The 21,095-nt window shown below is 40.6% G+C and overlaps 1 protein-coding gene across 1 annotated transcript; it reads right to left on the bottom strand.

Annotated features, from left to right (window-relative positions):
• Positions 1–2,852: 2,852 nt before the first annotated feature.
• Positions 2,853–17,985, bottom strand: CYTIP (cytohesin 1 interacting protein). Its single transcript, XM_034425457.3, has 8 exons — positions 17,728–17,985; positions 14,526–14,575; positions 13,362–13,416; positions 10,087–10,174; positions 9,877–9,970; positions 7,469–7,538; positions 5,040–5,106; positions 2,853–3,440 (listed from the first exon to the last, which is right to left on the bottom strand). Exons 1-8 carry the CDS (start codon positions 17,896–17,898, stop codon positions 2,977–2,979), a joined length of 1,059 nt encoding a protein of 352 aa, XP_034281348.2. The 5' UTR covers positions 17,899–17,985; the 3' UTR covers positions 2,853–2,976.
• Between the last annotated feature and the right edge of the window lie 3,110 nt (positions 17,986–21,095).

The following is a 21,095-nucleotide window of genomic DNA, read 5'->3' on the forward strand; positions in this document are numbered from 1 at the left end:
CATTTGCCATTAGCCATTGGCCAAAGAGAATAAAGGGCCAGAATTGGGACCAAAGTAGAGAAAGGTGCTGAAATCCAAAATCCAGAAGGGGGTTTCATAAGATGGCTTCATTTCCAGACAGTTTACACGCAGGAATCAGGCAGCTTCAGGCTGCACTGCAGAAAAATTCAAGTGTGGAACATTTTCACTGGAAAGAGAAATGAAAGTCTCAGCTGCCCTCAAGGTAATAATATAAGATGAAACCGCAGGCACTGGCTGCAACATTGCAGCTGCCCCACACAAGGTTCCTCCGGAGGTTGTGATAGAGAATTATCTTAGCCAATTGATTTGTTTGCATTTATATCAGTCGAGAAGCATGCTTCGTTAAATTAAAGTTTGCTTCAGATACCGTGTTGGAAATGCAAACAGTACTGTATGTCTGTTCAGAATCAGTCCACTAACAGGACCCAAGGTGGTGAATAAGGGAACAAGAACCGGGAGAAATTTGCTAAGTGGTACTATCAAAGCAGTGTTTATTTTGTTGATTTATGAAAGGGAACATTTTGTCTGAAAATTAAAAATGATTAGCCTCCTTCCAAAATATTCACTCTCCAGACACTGGACTCTTAGGAAGTTTGCCAGTTCAACCATTTCACTTCAAAGAGGGAACTATACAAACCTTTAAGCAATACCAAGCCAAATGTTACATATTTTGTTTGTTGTTTGTTTGTTTTCAAGTTGGATATTGATATTTGACATTTTATTTTTCAGTCTGCTTGACCTGTTCTTTTTTCAGCCTCGGATGACAAATCTCCGGTATTTCCATTTTTGAAGAGTTCACTGGAATTTCGGCACCCATATTAAGGCAACACCAGTTTTCAACCAACTCAAACACAAAGCAGCGGGCAATAAATACAACGTTTGAATGTTTAAAAGACTGATATTCTAACCCATGGGTTAAATTATTATTCAGACTATATTTACAAAGAGAAAAAGAAGAAGAGGTAGAATCTTTGTACTAAAGCACTTCCTCTTTCAACGCCGAGTTCTTCGGTAACAAGCCAGGGAGTTCACAGAACAGGAAATATCAGTATATAAAAATTTAAAAGCAATAGCTATTATTGTAATTCAGTATGCTAACAACATTTCCTTTAGGCCTACTCCAGCTTCAATTCCTCCGCAAGAAGTAAGGTACTATTATAGGTAGATGAGTATAGTAGCCTGTTTTAATTCTCACCCTTATTGCAATTGGCTTCGTGGCGTGTTTATATTCTTCCATAATGTTCCAATCATAAAAATCATTGCATTTCTCTGAACATACTCACACAGATTTCTGGTTCACATACAGCTTCTTCCATGTGATCATAATTTCAAATATATCAGTTGATTACAATTTTTTTTTAAAAAAGTCCTTACGCCTATGGGTAGATTGTGTCTTCCTCAGTCTTGGGTCCTATCTGTCAGGGCAGGCCCTGGGAATTTGAGGGATCGTGGCTGTTCCTAGTACTGTCCTCTTCTGGACAGAGACCTCTGAGGCTGTTCCTGGAATTTGTTGGAACCTCTCTCCCTACTTAGGAGTCAACGCCCCCAGTACTCATATCACTACTGGGATCATTTTGGCCTCTAACTTTTCACATCCCCTCTAGCTCCTCCCACAGGTCCTGGTACTTCTCCAGCTTCTCATAATCCTTTTTCCTAATGTTGCTGTCACATGACTAGACAGTGGTTAGAATGCCACTTTTGATGTGAGAGACTGGGTTTAAATCAGAGGTGGGTTTCAGCAGGTTCTGACCAGTTCTAGAGAACAGGTAGCGGAAATTTTGAGTAGTTCGGAGAACCGGTAGTAAAAATTCTGACTGGCCCTGCCTCCATCTATTCTCTGCCTCCCAAGTCCCAGCTGATCAGGAGGAAATGGGGATTTTGCAATAATCTTCCCCTGAATTGGGGAGGGAATGGAGATTTTACAGTATCCTTCCCCTGCCATGCCCACCAAGCCACGCCCACCAAGCCACACCCACAGAACTGGTGGTAAAAAAATTTGAAACCCAGCACTGGTTCAAATCCCAACTGGTACCTACAGGTAGTCCTCCACTTATAAAAGTTCATTTAATGACTGTTCAAAGTTACAACGGCACTGAAAAAAGGTTACTTATTACCATTTTTCAGTTACGACCTTTGAAGCATCTCCATGATCATGTGATCAAAATTCAGATGCTTGGCAACTGATTCATAATTATGACAGTTGCTGTGTACTAAGGCCATGTAATCAGCTTTTGCAAACTTCTGACAAGCAAAGTCAATGGGGAAGCCAGATACACTTTACATCTGGGTTACTAACTTATCAACTTCAGTTATTCACTGAATGACTGTGGCAAGGAAGGTCGTAAAATGCGGCAAACTCACTTTAAAATGTTTCACTTAACCACAGAAATTTTGGACTCAGTTGTGATGGCAAGTCAAGGACGCCCTGTATTTTGCCAGTATGGGTCCTTGGGCAAAGACCTCTAACGCTTCACTTGTCTACGTCAAACATTAGAGTGACATAAACTAGGGGAATCATGTTGGCTTAGTTGTCACCCAGATTTACAAGGTGCGAGTCAGATGTTGGGTAACCAGAATAATATATATTTTTATTTAAAAAATACATTTAACTTGTCTTGCTAGCAATTTAATACTTATAGATGTATGTGAAGTCTTAGCTACTACAAATTGCTGCCTTCTCATTGTTTCAGGGCTGTAATGTAGTGTTACTAGGCAATGACTCGAGTCACCATCTTTCCTGCTTCCCGCCAAAAATCCACAAATAACACCCAAATGTATGTTATCAATCTAATTGTCTTGAAACTATATCAGGAAAAAAAGCCCCAAAGCTATCAATCCAAGCTATTTATTTTACTTCCATTTATTTACTGATTGAGAATATGAAATGCAGGCCTGATTTGATTTCAAAAATGCAAATTGCAGTCCAAGATTTCCATGTCATTCTAAACTTGTTATTTAGATACGACTTTCATCCACTTCCACAGCTCGGTGAAGGCCAGGAATGAAAGTCAACAGCTTCCTTTGAATACTTCCTTTTCTGCTTTTCCGTGGGAGAGTCCCAAAGATCTTTGAGAAGTTATCTCTATTCTTTGAAGGAGATCTACAGACATTGCTAGTCACACTGATACTCCGATGCCTTCTCAATGATGTCTTCTTTACTTCATTACTACCAATTGGAAGAAAGCAGTCATCTTCTGTGCTTGACTGTCGGCTAAAAATCTCTTTAGCGGGGTCTTCGAAAACACTGGATTGGTAAAAACTGTCCTCACTATCCATAGTCATTGAGCTAAGGCGGCTTAAGCAGCTGCTTTCACTGGAAAATCGGGCCTTACTGCCCAAGTGGGATTCTAATCCAGCATGATCACCAAAGATATTAGGTCCTTCTAATCCTGCAGAATCTGGTAGTGAGCAGACTTCTCCTAAAGGGCAAATGGAAGAGAACAAGCATTATATTCTCAGAAATGTTTGTTTGTAGCAGAAGAATATCAAAAGTGCCATTTGATTACTGTGAAGACACCGGAAGCCTTTACATGTGGAGCAAAAGGTTAGTTTCCAGACTTATTCTGTATGAGTGTGAGAGTTGAACAGGCATGAGGGAGACCTGAAAGCTTCCTCATATTACTGAGTTACAATCCCTAGCAACCTTTAAGGCTGTTTCCTTGGTAATCACTGGTAAAGTTTTCTTAGTATCATTCAGCCCTGTTGAAGCAATAAAGCCTGTTCTCATTGGTGTCATTTTGGCCTAAATCAGTGTTTCTCAACCTTGACCAGTGGTGGGTTGCTCCCGGTTCAGCCCGGTTCTTGCGAACCGGTAGTAATGGTGGCGGGAGGCTCCGCCTACCTGCCCCGAAGTCATCACTGATGATCTGCGCATGCGCATATGCACTCCCATTGCAAACCGGTAGTAAAGGTAAGTGGAACCCAGCCCTGATCTTGACCACTTAAAGATGTGTGGATGCTGACTGGGGAATTCTGGAAGTTGAAGTCCACACATCTTCAAGTGCCCAAAGTTGAGAAACACTGGCCTAAATAATGCTTGGTTGACTCTAGAAGAGGCAATAAATTGCTATGATGCAGAGCCAGCAAAGTCAATGGAGGAGAATACCGAGAACTGTAGTTTGGATTATTTTCAGACTCTGGATGCTAAGCTATAGTTTAGAGAGTCCAGATTCTGACCTTTTTTCTGCCACTATCCCCTCTTCCATGAGCTTGACCAAGCTAAACAAATAAAAAAGTCCAGAGTCACCTTATAGAGGCAGCATATACATTTAATAAACAGACAAATAAAGAAATAAATACATCACACAACCTTTGAAAGTTTTAAGTGTCAATCAGAACTCAGCAGAGTCCAAAAGGAAGAGTCCTTTTTTCCAAAAGGAAAAAAATTAACAAAGAGAAACCAAAATTAGTTTTGAAGTTTCTAGAATACTCCATGCACCCTGATATGAAAAATATTGATTTTTCCCTCCAAATCAGACAGAAAAGATGATATGAGTCAGACAGAAAAATTAGTGCTGATTTACTTAATGTATGTGCTGTAGCTACCCTGTTTTTCCCAAAATAAGACATCCCCTAATAATAAACCCAATTGGGCTTTTGAGCGCATGGCAATAAGGCCAAATGCTTATTTCAGGGTTCAAAAAAATATAAGACAGGGTCTTATTTTCGGGGAAACACGGTATATGTGAGCCTACATAAAAGTTTATTGGGGAACTGACAAGGAACTATAATAAAACTAAGCAATTGATAACCATCAGAAGGGCAAGGTTAAAAAAATAATGACTTTAGTATCTAATTTTACAACTTCCTCGATATGGCACACCCACAACATAGACTATCGCAAATGTTCTTTTCGTAAAAGCAGAATATGGCTCTTATTCCTCTTCAGAACTTCCTTCAAACTACGCAAACAAAACTGAAACTAAGCAACTTCATAACCATTAACTGAGTTTGCATACATCCGTACAGAAATTGGGCGTTACCGTTTCTTACTTCTGCAACAGGACATTCAGACTTACCACGAGCGAGGTCCTTTTCTCGTAAGCACAGGGCCTGGAGTTCGGCCAACTTATCTTGCAAAGTTTTCTGTCAAAGGGAAAACAACACTTTGTCATTTGGAAACTAATGTGTCTTTTATCAAGTAGCAACTCCATGCTTCAGTTATTTCTCATCGTGAAAAATCTGACCTGAGGCTATCTCAAGACTGGATGCAAAAAATACAGGTAGTCCTCGACTTACAACAGTTCGTTTAGTGACCGTTCAAAGTTACAATAGCCCTGGAAAAAGTGCTTAGTGACTGGTTCATATTTATGATGGTTTCCATGTCCTAGGGTCATGTGATCAGCTTTTGTGATCTTCTGACAAGCAAAGTGAATGGGGAAGCCAGATTCACTTAACAACCGTAACTTAAGTAATGCAATGATTCACTTAACAGCTGTTGCAAGAAAAGTCATAAAATGGGACAAAACCTTAACAAATGTTTCACTTAGCAACATAAATTTGTGGCTCAATTGTGGTCATAACTCAAGGACTACCTGTATATGGATTTTTCTTTTGTATAAGTCCAGTTCTAAATTACTTTAATGGAGCCTGATAGCTTTCTATCATAATAGTATATGACTTAATGTACTGGTAGGCCTCAAATTATAACCACAGCTGTTTCTGTTGCTAAGCAAGACAGATGTTAAGTGAGTCATGCCCCGATTTACGACATTTTGTGCCATGGTTGTAAAGCAAATCACTGAAGTTGTTAAGTGGATTGTGCAGTTGTTAAGCAAATCTGTCTTCCCCCATTGACTTTGCTTGCCAGAAAATCACTAGGATGGTTGCAAGTGACAATCCCAGCATTCTGGGATGCTACAACCATCAAAAATACATACAGGTTGCCTAACACCCAAAGTCTGATCACATACCTTTGGGAAGGTTGCAATGATTATATGTGTGAAAACTGGTCATAAGTCACTTTTTTCAGTGCCATGGTATATGTGAATGGTCATTAAATGAATAATTATAGGTGGAAAACTACCTGTATTGAGAAAGGCACAGTATGGGTTGTATTTCAAGCATTATTTAGATGCACAGTTTCTTGGAGACTCATGGCCACAGCTACTCTTTGAGTGGTGGGCCAATTGCTGCCCTCCAAAAATTGGAAAGGTTTTGATTAAACACTAAATTGCCTCTTTGGTCATAATAAAGATCACTATTTGATGGCAATTTTCAGAGTAGGAAAGCCATCAGCAGCGGGAAAACCATCGTAACATAGACCAGAAATATCTTAGGATGAAGTTCATAATGAGGTTTAGATCTTCATTGTGAAACTGAAGGTCAGGCGGGTATTAGGAGCACCTGGCATCTCATTCAGACTGGCCATCCCACATAGTGATAGCAAGGGTAGGATAAGATCCCATGCGCTACTTCCATAGAGTGGGCTTTTCTTACAAATGTTGGAACAATTCAGTTCTGGAACCTTTGTGACTTATATGTAATTTATATCTGGTCCCTCTATTCTAGTGGGCAAAACATTATGTGGGTAAGATCTAAGGAAGTACAAAAAAGCTGACTTGGATTTCCAGTAATATGGTGCAACTGAAAATGGATCGCCTAAACTTCTCTGTTTTGGCCCTTTTGTTCCCCTAACTTTTTCTTGAACTTTGAGCGCTAGCACTAGAGTAGAAGTGGACAACTTTGTTTAATTTTTATTTATTGGATTTATAGCCTGATTTTTTTTTCCCAGGAGAAAAAGGCAGTGGCTTATACTTTCTTCCTCTATTTTTTTTCCACAACAAAAACCCTGTAAGGTAAATTGGGTTGACAGAATGATATGTCCAACATCATCTCATTGAGTTTTGATAGTGGACAGTGGATTTGAATCTGGATCTCGATCTCCCTGGCCTTAATCACATTATCTTAACCACCATAGCACATTTGAATCCTCCTTGTATCGGAGGGGAAACTCTGGGAAAGTTGCCCAGCCCAAATGGTTCTTTTTGGCAAGAAGGTTGTCCAATTTTATAGAAGACAGCCAAGTTTTAAGGTAGCTTGAGTGAATATTGCACTTCAAACAAATAATAGTAAACAAGTGTGTGCCTGTTAATTCGTTATTTGTTAATAGTTTATATCCTTTATATCCTAGAGTTTATATCCTAGTTATAAAGCAGGGAGACAAATCCTGGCAAAAACACCAAGTAGATAAGTGGAGGAATTGACTTTGACATCAAGGGTTTTCATTTATGGAGGAATTAACCTGGATACGGACTTTGTTTGTAAGCTGTTTGTTTCTCTGTTCACTGAATTGCTTCCAAAGCTTCACAATAATCCTGACTCAGTGGGGCTGCTTTCGCTGGGATCCAGCTTTGCCTCCCTGAGCAGCCCAAGGGGTTCCCTTCACCTTAGAATCTGGCTGAAGCCAATATACACCCTCGCTTTCCATTTTACATAGAAATCGTACCTTCATGCAATGCAACTTGGTTTCCAGTTCCATTCTTTTCATAATCAGGGCTTCATTCACCGTATCTAACCTATAAATTGAATTAACGATTATCATCATCAGTGTCTAACCAATAAGCGAGTTACTGATATCATCATTGTCATTTTAATATAATTTTATAGTGGCAATACAACCCTAGGAATGGAAGCAAGAGTTGTTTTAGATCAGTCCATTTTAGAAAGATAGCCTACAGAAAGAAATATCATTTAGGGTTAGGGTTAGAAAAGCTAGAGTACGCAAATGTTTTTTTTTTTACTTTTGTGACTCTCTGACTTTTCTGTCATAGTCAGCCACAAAGGCCTTTGAAGTTTAAGGAGAGAGAGAGAGAGTTAAAAAGAGCTGAAAAAAATGGGGCTGTGGATGTAAGTTCCCTCTATCTGAACTGGAAGATAATTTAACTAAAAGTTAACCTTTTAGTTCTTTTAACTAAAAGTTAAAATAATAAGTGCCAGTTGTTAAGAAGTGACTATAGTTGCAAAAGAATGCTACCTAATCATGCCTTCAATTAGTCAAAGGGAAAAACAATGAGAAAGGTGGTTCGTCTAGTTCCGTGATGGTGAACCTTTTAGAGACCGAGAGCCCAAACTGCAACCCAAGTCCCACTTATTTATCGCAAAGTGTCAACACGGCAATTTAACCTGAATAATGAGGTTTTACTACCTCATTATTCAGGTTAAATTGCCGTGTTGACACTTTGACACTTCAGTTGACACTGAACAAGGCAGAGTTCAGCTAAATGTTCTAAGGAAAACGTGATAAATGCACTTTTATGTCCCTTCAATTTTTTTCTGCTTTTGAAATATTACGTTTAGCAACAATAAAAAAGAAAAACTTTTGTAATATCATTTCTCTTTCCCTCCCTCTCTCTTTCCCCCTCTCTTTCTCTTTCTCTCTCTCTTTCCCTCCCTCTCTTCCCCTCCCTCTCTCTTTCCCTCCCTCTCTCTTTCCCTCCCTCTCTTTCTCTTTCTCTCTCTCTTTCCCTCCCTCTCTTCCCCTCCCTCTCTCTTTCCCTCCCTCTCTCTTTCCCTCCCTCTCTTCCCCTCCCTCTATCTCTTTCCTTCCCTCTCTCTCTCTCTTCTCCTTCCTCCCTCTCTCTTTCCCCCTCTCTTTCTCTCTCTCTTTCCCTCCCTCTCTCTTTCCCCCCTTTCTCTTTCTCTCTCTCTCTTTCCCTCCCTCCCTCTCTCTCTTCCCCTTCCTCCCTCTCTCTTTCCCCCTCTCTTTCTCTCTCTTTCCCTCCCTCTCTCTCTTCCCCTTCCTCCCTCTCTCTTTCCCCCTCTCTTTCTCTCTCTCTTTCCCTCCATCTCTTCCCCTCCCTCTCTCCCTTTCCCTCCCTCCCTCTCCCTTCCCCCTCTCTCTCTCTTTCCCTCCTTCTCTCTTTCCCTTCCTCTCTCCCCCTTCCTCTTTCTCTTTCCCTCCCTCACTTTCTCTTTCGCCCTCTTTCCCTCCCTCTCTCTTTCCCCTCTCTTTCTCTCTCTCTTTCCCTCCCCCCTCTCTCTTCCCCTTCCTCCCTCTCTCTTTCCCCTCTCTTTCTCTCTCTTTCCCTCCATCTCTTCCTCTCCCTCTCTCTCTTCCACTTCTTCCCTCTCTCTTCCCCCTCTCTTTCTCTCTCTCTTTCCCTCCATCTCTTCCCCTCCCTCTCTCTTTCCCTCCCTCCCTCTCTCTTTTCCCCTCTCTTTCTCTCTCTCTCTTTCCCTCCCTCTCTCCCCCTTCCTCTCTCTCTTTCCCTCCCTCCCTTTCTCTTTCACCCTCTTTCTCTCTCTCTCTCTTTCCCTCCCCCTCTCTCTCTTTCCCTCCCTCTCTCTTTCCCCCTCTCTTTTTCTCTCTCTTTCCCTCTCTCTCTCTCTTTCCCTCCCTCTCTTCCCCTCCCTCTCTCTCTCCCTCCCTCTCTTTCTCTCTCTCTCTCTTTCCCTCCCTCCCTCTCTCTCTCCCCCCCACGCGAGAAACGCGATGGAGCTGGGCTGGGGCGTGCCCAGAGAGAGCGCTCTGAGTGCCACCTCTGGCATGCGTGCCATAGGTTCGCCACCACTGGTCTAGTTGTTGAATCTCATGAAAACCATGAGAGAAAAGAACAGCGACTGGACTGTCCCCTATTTCTGATTTTTGGGGACACTGTAACTTTGAGTGCTACAATTTAATCCTCATCTATTTCTTATGACGTATCTCATTCATCAAGTCGTCTTGCCATCTTTCCTCCCTTTACAATACAAAGATGTGTTTGTTCCCATTTATAGTGGATTTCCAATCTAAGGAGAGCAATCATATTCTTTCCTTAGCATGTGAAAAACTGATGCAATGCCCACTCCAATCAATAACAAATGCATAATATTACAAAAATAAGCTCAGGCACCAGCCCCAGATTTCTTGGTTACCTTAAAAAATTCCTAGATGATTTAATCATGTCCACCTGTTCTTTGTGACTTAGTCCTTTAATGCTCACTCCATTGATGCTGACCAGGATGTAACCTGTAACAATGCAAAATGAAATATGTTAGAATATGTATTTTGATGTTCATCAACCCTTCTACATTATCAGAAATGTGATCCCTTAAACCATGAGAATTCTAAGAAAGGTTAGTTACCATGTTGGAGTCCAGTAAGAGAAGCTGGGCTTCCTCCTTTCACGTTGCAAATATAAGTGCAAGTTTCCATGAAACGATTACTTTGGCACTAAAATGGAAGGATTAAAGAATTAAAGCAAAACAAAACAAACAAAAAATGCTGTTAGAAGAGCAACTCTTATCTTGCAACTTTTGACCCCAATTCCTAGCTACCATTAGAGTGGCCACCTGTCCCCCTTTTCAAAGAATAGCCTGTTATTTTAGTTGGGTTCACATGACTCATTGAGAAGCTGACTACATTTTAGCCTGGATGGTGATCAATTGACTGGTTTATCACACAAATCCAACAGATGAAGGGGAGTAAATCAATGAGGGATAAGCATGTCATGTCAATTAAGTCTGCTAGAAAGTGTCCTCCATTGACAGGGTTGCCCAATCCAAGCCTTTGAAGTTACTCATTATAGTTGGAAATTGGGCAACAATTATTAGACTCAGCAAGCAGATGGCTCCTACAGACCCCTATATCCTCGCTAAGGGCTAGTGTATTTTATTTAAATTTAAAATATATGAAATGATGTCTTGTTTTGTCTTCAGTTTTTGGTGGTGTGTTTCTTTTTGGTCGTGTGTAGACAGCTATCCTGAGTTTCCAACATGGTACAGGAAGGTCAGTTGCCTTACAACTCTACCAAACTGCCTACGCCCATGGAAAGCTTTACTTGTCAAGTGCAAAAATAAACATTTCCTCTTTTTATCCTTTAAAGAAAAATAACAAGAACAATCAGAGGAAAAAATAGGCTTCCCACCCAACAACTGGGCTGTCCTGTTCTTTCATGGCATATGACTGATTACCAAGCTGCACCAATATGATTAGGAGGAAACTGGGCCATTGCGCCACCGAAGATTCTCTGCACTGTTCCCCAGTGTGAGATGTCAGCTTTTAGAACATGCCATAAAGGGAAGAAAAGGGAACGGGGAGTGTTGAAAAATCAAGAGGGCAGCACAATCATGCAGTTGAAATCCCACTTTTTAAAAAGGTGCATTGCACAAATTTGTGGCTGCTCTCTTGAGTTATTTGACCCCACACGCCCTTCACAGAAACCCCTGAAAGAGGGAGAAAGGACCAGGAGCCAGACCCAAACGTTTTGCTGCCTATGACAAAGTAGCATCGCCTACCATGCCACATACTGTACAAAATCTGATTGAAATCTGATTGATTGATGTTTCTTCAACTGTGATAGGAATACCACAGTTCTTTGTGTCTGAAGGGAACAAGCTAACTTAAAGATGCAGCTCCAGTTACCCGACACTCAACTTTCTCCAAAGCACAATATCTCCTGGAATCTGATACCAGAGGGTAAATGACTCATTTTACCCCCTGATAGGGCTGGCCCTATGAAGAACACATAATCCCCTTTCATTCTGTCTTGCAATTACTTGGCTATAGTTTCTCAGTTGAAGGAGAGGCTCCTCCACAGTCAGCAGAGTGGTGGGCAGGGTGACAAAGGAGGACACATGGGATCTCAGCAGCAAATGCCATGACTTGAATCAGAAACCACACAGTTGCTGTCATTAGGACACCCGTGCCAGTTGCTGCGGACATCACTCTTATCTTCCTTTTTAATTCTCCAGAATTGTATGGAAAAGTGTGGTCAACAATTATACAAAGTGAAACACTTTGCATATGTTTTAGTGGCAAGGGGGGAAAAGTGCACATACTCAGATACCAGTGGTGGGTTGCTACCGGTTCGCACTAATTCGGGTGAACCAGTAGTAGCAGCGGCGAGAGGCTCCGACCACCCACCCAGATGTCATCAAATATGCTCTGTGCATGTGTAGAGCGAACCGGTAGCAAAGGTAAGTGAAACCCACCACTGTCAAACACATATCTTCTGCCTAGGAATAGCTAAGATGTTTAAGAAGTAGATCCCTCTTTTTTGGTTTGTATTGCCTGTTTGTGCCACATAATCCCTTCAAATGTTTATTTCAAAGAATTAAGATGATTACATATCACTGCTCCTCTTCAAAGAAAGGTGTTATGACCCAGCTCCCCAAACTGAGAGCTCCAAGAGCTCCCCAAACATGACAAAACCCTCTGAAGTTAACACAAAGATTCCTTTATTAGGAGCGCTGGCAACCCCGGCAAAAAGTTTCTCTCTCAAAGCAGGTTAACAAGTCTGGCTGACCTGAAGATGAATAGTTGTCTGCCACATCTATTCATCTCTGCCTCCTGCCTTTTATCCGCAAGCTAGGGTGGGGCTTTGTTAGCAGTGGTGGCTCGTCCTTCCCAAAGATTGGCCCACGGATTTCCACTGCTTGCCTCTTCTCTGCCTGCTGCACATCCACTTGTCAGGCACTGGCCCCAGCTGTTCCTCCTCTTCCTCATTAGTCATCTCCAGACTTGAGGGCTGTTGACTCTCCATCTGAGGGCTGACGGATGGCCCAGGCTCTTTTTCTCTCTCTGCCAGCTCCATTACCTCTTCCCCCTCGGAGCTCTCAGGTAGCCTTGCTGCTGACCCTGACTCTCACACCTCCTCCTCTTCCTTGATTCGGCTGCTGGAGTGGCTGGTGGCCAACACAACAAAAGGACTGTTTTTTTCATGATGAGTTAACTCTTGTGATTTCAGAGATGTGTCTGTGCAATGTTATGGTTTATCTCTAAGGTAAAGGTAAAGATTCCCCTCGCACATATGTGCTAGTCGTTCCTGACTTTAGGGGGCGGTGCTCATCTCCGTTTCAAAGCCGAAGAGCCAGCACTGTCCGAAGATGTCTCTGTGGTCATGTGGCCAGCATGACAAAACACCAAAGGTGCACGGAATGCTGTTACCTTCCCATCAAAGGTGGTCCCTATTTTTCTACTTGCATTTTTTATGTGCTTTCAAACTGCTAAATTGGCAGAAGCTGGGACAAGTAACGGGAGCTCAGCCCGTTACACGGCACCTGCATGTAATTGTAAGTTCCTTAAGCAAAATGACTCTGATGAGTCTTCCTTGTCATTTGTGCCACATTCAGTATGGAAGTCAATAGAAGCAGCGCGCCAAGGATGGTAAGGAGCTAGTGTTTCAATTTTCCACAATGATCCAGAATGCTTGACGCAGACAAACTTTAAGTACAAACTTTAAGAGGAAATGTTCAGGCCCTGCTGCCATTGTGGAATGAGCCAAGGTGAACCTCAATAAGTGAGGAACATCTCTATGAGTATCAATGAATGCCTTTGTTGAAATCAGTCTTCTGGAATTACTGTTTGCCATCCTACCTATTAGCCATGGAGATGCCTATTCACAAAGTTAAAGCCTCACCTGGATTTCAAATCCAAATGTTTCATTGTCTTCCTTGAAGATTTTAAATGTCTTTCTGTATAAAAAATAAAATAGGAAGAAGTTGTTTAGCTATGCCGTGTAACATTGCTACCAGTAAATGATTGGAAGATATAGTGAACAAAAATAATAACTTTTGAATGGGCTTTTCTTATGAAATAATCTTCAACTTTATGGATAACAAAAGAAGTATGGCAGAAATCAAATTGTTCTCCAGCTTGGTGTCCTCCAGCAGTTTTCAAGTAGCACAAAATCCCAAAATATCTTAGAGGAGACCATGTTGGAGAAAGTGGCTCTAAGAATGATGGTGAAATAAACCATGGACACAAATTAGATAAAATGCAACTCAAGGCAAGGACCTCCAGGTTTGAACTCAAACTCAAAAGGTAACGAAATAGACCTGAGTGAGTTTTTGATTCCACTGAGTTCAAAATGAGCTTCAGTCATGATAGGGGACAGAAAAGGCAGATGGTGGTTAGCACTCTAAAGGGGGGATACAACCATCAGTTCAACATGTGAAAAAATTAACAATGGACACAGCCGAGAAATCAAAGTGGAGCAAAGTGGGTAACAATTTTGCTGTTATCTCATATCTCCTCCAGCTCGCAATTTATGTTCATATTTATCTCTCTAGCATAATTTTTGGGGACAACGGGCACACACAGTTAAAATATGTCTATTCAGCATATTTCTTTTCTGCATCAATCCTTTCAGGTTACACACTCGGCTTCCCGATTTGGTTGAATTAAATCAGATTATGAATTTAACAGAACATAAAATGGCGGGTCACTTCCTGGGGCATTTGCTACCAGATCAATCAGCGGTTTCTTTAACATAGATATGAACTTGCATGCAAAGTCTTCCAAGAGTTTTTTTTTAATCTAATATACACACCTACTCTTAATGCCATTTTGCCACAATGTGGCATAATAACTGTACTGTTAACTGGTTTCATAGAGAGATTGCCCTTATGAATTATTTAATCTTTTCACCTCTGTACAGCCCACATATTTCACTGCAGCAATCTCATGCTTACATCTTCACCATTCATTATGTTCCTCTATCTTCCTACACATTTGTTGCCTTACAGGCAGGCAGATAGTAAACAAATAATAGACGAAAGGAGCAAAGTAATATCTTTATTACCTGTGTGGGCCAGAAGATTTGCTTATGGAACTCGTTCTGTTTAAAGCAAGCTGGAAATAGAAATGGAGAGCAGGAATTAGTTCCATCACATACAGAGAAGTATTTTTTCTATCATATCAAATCAGTAGCATGATGAAAACGTTACACGTGGACTGATAATAATGAAATAAACAAGATAAACAATAAACTGCTTTCCTAAATACTTCATCAGGAGAAGCCGACCAGTTTAACTAAGCTAGAAATCTTGCTCTAACCAACCCCAATTTTGTTCATAACCAACTTTTTCAGAGTAGAAAGCCACATATGGACCATAACCATAACTGCTGTCTTTCATCTTTAACTACTAGCAGAATAGAAATATACATATCTGACTAGCTGTCATATCTAGCAACTTCTTTGGTTGAACAAGAGAGACCTTTCATCGCAATCTGTGGACACCTCATTCAGTTATCATGGACAGCTTCTTCTCCATAAAGTCATCTAAAGCTCTCATCAAATCTATAAAGACCTTATCTTAGTTGTTGGTAGAATGGGTGAGGGAAATCTTCCTTCATTTTGCCATAAATTCGTTACTGATTACTTTCGTATACCACATGCTAATTTGTTAATTGTTCAAATATATATGTAGGTGCCTTTCTAATTCTGTTTGAATTTGTATGTCACCTGTTGTTACTACATGTAAATTCCAGTTTATTTATTCTTCCCAAACTTTTACAGGGCAGTCTCTGCCATCTTGCTGAACAGAATGCCATATCAACATAGATTCCTTATTCAAGAATATCAAGGAACTACACAAAAAAAAAACAAAAAAAAAACAACAATCCAACAACAGAAAAGCACAACAACAACAACAACAGCAACAACAACAACAACAACAACAACAGGAGACTGTATTTTTGGCAGATTTTGATTCTATTACGAGGGTCCATTCTAGTTGTACAGAATTTTTGGCTGGAATTTACTAATTCTGATAAATTTGGCACTACTTAAAACACTACAGGAGGACTTGGTTCAAGCATCTTTAGACATACACACGATGTTCATAAATTGAGAAAATGCTATAGCCCTTTTTCACTGGAAAAGTAGAAGCCCCAATGAGGCAGGACACTGTATGAATTGAGTCCTTTTAATATTTATTTATTTATTTAAATGGATTAGCCACCCAACTCCAGTGGTCTCTGGATGGCATATAAACTAGGGAAAATATAAAAATAGTTAAAAGCACTTAATACGGTTGCCTTGAGTTAAATGTAGTCCAACAACAATATCTACTGACTTCTGAACATATTATTAAAACGCATTCTCGGTGGCTCATTTACACGTTGCTGTAGTTTTCCTGACAATGATACAACTGTGGTTTTCTATTGCTTTCTTCTGAGATTATTTTTTTTAAAAAATTGGGATTTCTGAGATTTTCTATATATGAACTCAGAACCAATCCTTGCTTCTCTTTTAACCAACCCAAAGCTACAGTATCTTCATAAGTCAAAGTAAACTGATAGCCATCTTATACCTGTCATTCAGTGTTATCTCCTTCAGACAATATCCCTGTCCTCTGCCTATCAGGTACATACATGTGATAAAAGTAGGTTTTCCCAAATTAAAGCATTAAATAAAACATAGAGGAGATGTATGGCAATTGTAATATGGAAATAAGATAATGCATGTTTGATGCTCGTTCCAATATAGAAATAAAATAATGCATGTTCTGCAGAAAGAGAGGATGTTAGCTTGTTATTTTTTATGGTCACTTTCTTTTTCCTCCCATACAAACTTTTTTTATAAACTGAACATTTGAATGTTAAGCTATATAATCAGGCAAACATTTATTCAAAGTAATCTAAAAATTAAACATCACCACTGTATGGACTGAAGTTAATGATCACATCTGGGAAAACAAAACTCATCCCCTTAAAATAGACAGTAAGAGCTGCTCCTGGTTTAACTACCACCATCTGACCTCCTCAACATATTCTTAAATGCTGCACAAGTAGACACAAGTAGACAGTTAAGAAAAAACAGCCGAATTTTGTGTCAAAAGTGGCTTGGACTATGGCCTGACCTTAAGCACAGAACCTGTGACCGGCTGTTTTAAAGCACCTTCTCTATCTGGGCACCCATGGCTGTCCTAATGCATGGGCCTGATGGGCACTTACCCATGGGCCCCATGAGCATAGGGGCCCCATACTAATCTGTGTATGTTAACCCTTCAATGCACCTTGTATCATATAAATACAGCAACTGAGTATTATTGTGTTTTTCAAACCTCATGTATTGCTCAAATGTTTATCATGTGGATTAGTTGTTGCTGCACCACACTTTTTAATGTTTCAACACCAATTTTGTTGGAAGTGCCAATAAAATAAATATATGTTTAATTTTATCGACCATTTACATTTTTATTCCTGTGAGTAGTTATCATAGGGGCCAGTCAGTGATGGGATTCAAATAATTTAACAACCGGTTCTCTGCCCTAATGATTTCTTCCAACAACCAGTTCACCAAACTGCTCATAAAGTTAACAACCAGTTCTCCCGAAGCAGTGCGAACTGGCTGAATCCCACCACTGGCCCCAGTACACTGCTTTATGCCCAGGGCCCATAATGCTGTTAAGACGGCCCTGACTTTAGTCAAGCTGACCGAGGAGGCTGCTGTTGGAACAAGCTACATCTGGGCTCTGCCTTTGGATTGCATTAAAATCAATTGGGATTACAATCCATTTATCAACGCCAATCCACTACCGAGAGACTGTCCCAAACATTTTTCTGTCTGACAGAGAAGAGCAAAGGGCACCATGCACTCCAGCAACTTTCCTAGTGCTGAAATTGCTATGAATTATTTGGCCACGTGAAATAAAAAATATCCCAGAAGAAGGAGGAAGGAAAAAAGAGGTGTTCATAAATACATACATATATAGATATTAAACCATTTTTCTATATATAAACCAGAGAGCAATGTGAAAGAAAGGAGAAGACCAAAAAAAATAAAATAATCACCAGCTAAACCCCCACTAAATTTCTGTAATTCAAGCAATGCTCCTGGTACAAAACTTTCTCTTAAACTAGTTTAGGCTTGAATCTTTTGAGCTGCCAATAAATCTTCTGGCAAATCTATTTCTGGTTAGCCAAAAAGGAAAGGAAAGAAATATGTCTTTTATAGGTGACACAAACAAATTCCTGCAAAGTTCCAAAGTGAGCAGTACCTGTTTGCAGTCCTTGGACAATCTTCCAGTTGGGTCTGAGAACATTTGGCTTCCCTGGTTGTCCAAAGATGGACCATCAATTGGCTCCAAAGATGGGCTGTAATTTGAGCTGAGACAGTAGCCCACACAGTTGGCATTGCCTCTCTGTTGAATCAACCTCTTCAAGGACATCTTGCATTCAAGCTGAACTCATTCAGCACTGAAGAGTATTGCATGAGTGAGGAAGCCAGCTAAAAGCATAACTACTCTAGCCCAAAATATTAAAAAAAAAAAAAAAAAGCATAGGGGAAACCCATGTGACTTGTGGTTTAGGGTGCAGGTTACATAAATCTTTTTTCTCAGATCACTCAGTGTTACTCAGGGCATGTAGTGATGGTGGATTTTTTTTATTTTTTTTTATTTTTTGCTTATGAGACTGAACAATCTGCTTATTCTTCCCCCGCCTCCTTCAGCTAGTGGCAAATAGAAGGGATTCTTAACATGCTATTTTTCTGCCCTTGATAATCTGTGTCCAAAACACCATCTGTCAATCTCTCCAGATCTGATGATTTCGTGCCATTTATAGATGTCTTTAAATTTTTTATTAAGGAACCCACCATTTTCAACAGCATGGCAGAAATTGAGAGAGAGGGGGAGAGGGAAAGGAGAGGGAGAGAGGGAGGGAGGGACAAAAAAGGGAGAGGGGGAGAGAGAGGGAGGGGGGAGAGAGAGAGAGGGGAGAGAGGGGGAGGGAGGGGGAGGGAGAGGGTGGGGGGAGTGAGAGGAGGAGAGAGAGGGGAGGGAGAGGGAGAGAGGGGGGAGAGGGGGAAGGAAGAGAGGGAGGAAGAGGGAGAGAGGGAGAGGGAGAGAGGGAGGGACAGGGAGAGGGGGAGAAAGGGAGAGAGGGAGGAGGGAGGGAGACACAGAGAGAGAGAGATTAAAACTGTTACTTAAAAGTAAAGCAACACTTCTTCAAATATATAAATAGGGGACTATCATTCATTTTTGATTGTGGCAACGTAGGGATGAAAAGGTTGATTCTATCTGATTGTGGCAAGGTAGGGATGAAAAGTTGGAAATCCTCTCTTATTATTTCTTTTTCTTCAAATAAATAATAAGAGAGATATGGGGGGAAAGATACAAAATGGAAAGAAGACCACCAAGAAACATTGTTTTAAAAAGAGGATATACAGTATTTATATGTTGTATGTTATGTGTTTGTCATATTGTGCTATAATAAAAAAAATATTTTTTTTTAAAAAAGAAAGAAAAGTTGGAAATCCTGTTTTATTTTCAATGCTCTATACAGACTTTTCCAGGTTGCACCTAGCCAAACATGTCCCCAGTAACTTCTTTTGTCTACCATTTTCTCTCTCTAAATGAATTCAACTCTCTAAAAGAATGCAAATGACCAGCTGTCTGCAAGGAATATAAATCCTTCCATTCCCCGCCATTCAGTCAGAGCTGAAGAAGCTTCTTGGATGAGAAACAAAACATCTTCCAAGAAAAAATAAGAAGGTCCAGTGGCCTCCTGATAAAGCACCTTTGGGACTATCTGGTGTTTGGTAACTAAGACTCCTAATTGGTGGAATCATGTTTCTAAATTCCTCTCACCTATGCTAGGCATACAAGTGCCAATAACTTTCCATTCCAAGGATGGGTTTTGTTGACATGTGGTTTACATTGAGAGATCTTTTGTATGAGCCCCATCCTCCCTCCATTGATTCTTCCCACATACTCAACACTTATCTGGGTGGTACATCAACTAGTAGACTGTTGTGCAGGGGAAAGGAAACACCACCATTTCATAATTGGGATACTAGGGGAAATTGGCCAAATCTATGTCAATTTCACTCATTTGAGAGCCAGATTGGTCTAGTGGTTAAGGCGCCAGGCTAGAACATGGGAGACCGTGAATTCTAGTCCCACCTTAGCCATGAAAGACAACCAGGTGACCTTGGGGCCAATCAAACTCTCTCAGCCCAACTCGCAGGGTTGTTGTTATTGGGGAAAATAGAAAGAGGAAGAGGATATCTTAGATATGCTCACCACCTTGAGCTATTTGTAAAAATAATAAACGTGGGATATATATTAAATAAATAAATAAATAAATAATAAACTAAATAAATAAACTAAATAAATAAACTAAATAAATAAATAATAAATGCAGTATATTCAGAAAAACAAAAATAGTCCCCTATTTCATCAGTCCAGCCTTGAAAATGGGAGGAGGAGTCCAGTAATTCCCTGGTCCTCTCTGACCACCCATTGCTTGCCTTCCACCTTGGAACACTGGTTGTAGGGTCCGAATGGGGAACTAGTGCTTCAGAGAACTGCTTATTAGAGATAAAGGGAGAAAAAAATTAATGAAATGTCCAAGATCTGCATCAGAAAGTACAGGAAGTTTCAGAAACACATGAAGAGAACGCATGGTAGCAAAACCACATACTAGGCTCATGTTTGTGTAACTCAGAAAGCCCCACTTTTGAAATACATTGGGTATCAAGCCCTTCCGGGCAGACCGACTCAAAAAATAAGAACCCCTTTGGGTTTCTGGAAAGGTTTTTATTATTTCTAGGAGGGCGTCATACAAAATCTTGAAAGCCTGCCAAAGTCATTTCTGCAGAACTTGGTCACACCTGGTGTAAGAAAACTCTCCTTCTGGAGCTTTCTCCCCCTCCTGTAGATTAAGGTTTTCTCTTTTGCCATGTCCTTGCTTCTCTACTATGTTTGGACATTCCGCAATCCATAATAGCAGGAAAGCATATTGAACATGGTCTCTATTCCAAAAAGTGTGAGCTGAAGGTCTTGAGGTCCATGCAGGTCTATGCAGAAAGGTCTTGAGGTCCATGCAGAAAGGCAGTTGCCTTTCAATATGATTATGGCAGTTAGCAAGTCACGCAGAAAAGACTTCTGTCATCCATTATCTTGGAAGGAAGTTGGTTGGCTTCAGTGACTTAACAGAAGTAGAAGTGGGATGGCAATTAGCAACGGGGATCACAAGGTTGATGCTATTTTGTCTGGATTCAAGAACGAATGGAAAAAACATTTCAGTTCAGCCGTGGGCAGCTGTGGTTCACATTCTAACACTATTAAAGGATGTTGAAATCCTTACAACAATGCTTCTTCTATTGTATTCTTTTCTTTGGGTGTAAGAAAATTTTGATAGTACATAGGTCAATAACATAATGATGATAACTTGTCCCCTTGCCATCCCTTTATCATTCAACATCACTACTATGGGAGCTGTGTTGGCTGCCAGTTGATCCCAGGTGCAATTCAAGATACAGGTTTAATGTAATTTTCTTTATTTCCCTGCCTGTTTTTCGAAGTATATGGGCAGCTGCTCAACAGATGACTCAGGGCTGTGCAAAATTAAAAGCAACAAA

Source organism: Pantherophis guttatus, chromosome 1 (assembly GCF_059756535.1).
Source record: "Pantherophis guttatus breed Tessera chromosome 1, ASM5975653v1, whole genome shotgun sequence".
Taxonomy (NCBI): domain Eukaryota; kingdom Metazoa; phylum Chordata; class Lepidosauria; order Squamata; family Colubridae; genus Pantherophis; species Pantherophis guttatus.

Bases quoted from the DNA above. Each gene is read 5' to 3' on its own strand.
- CYTIP (XM_034425457.3), bottom strand. From the start codon at position 17,898: ATGTCCTTGAAGAGGTTGATTCAACAGAGAGGCAATGCCAACTGTGTG. The intron at 13,417-14,525 runs GTAATAAAGATA...TTTTTTATACAG, and splicing joins AAATCTTCTGGCCCACACAG to AAAGACATTTAAAATCTTCA. The intron at 3,441-5,039 runs GTAAGTCTGAAT...TTTGCCCTTTAG, and splicing joins AGAAAAGGACCTCGCTCGTG to GAGAAGTCTGCTCACTACCA.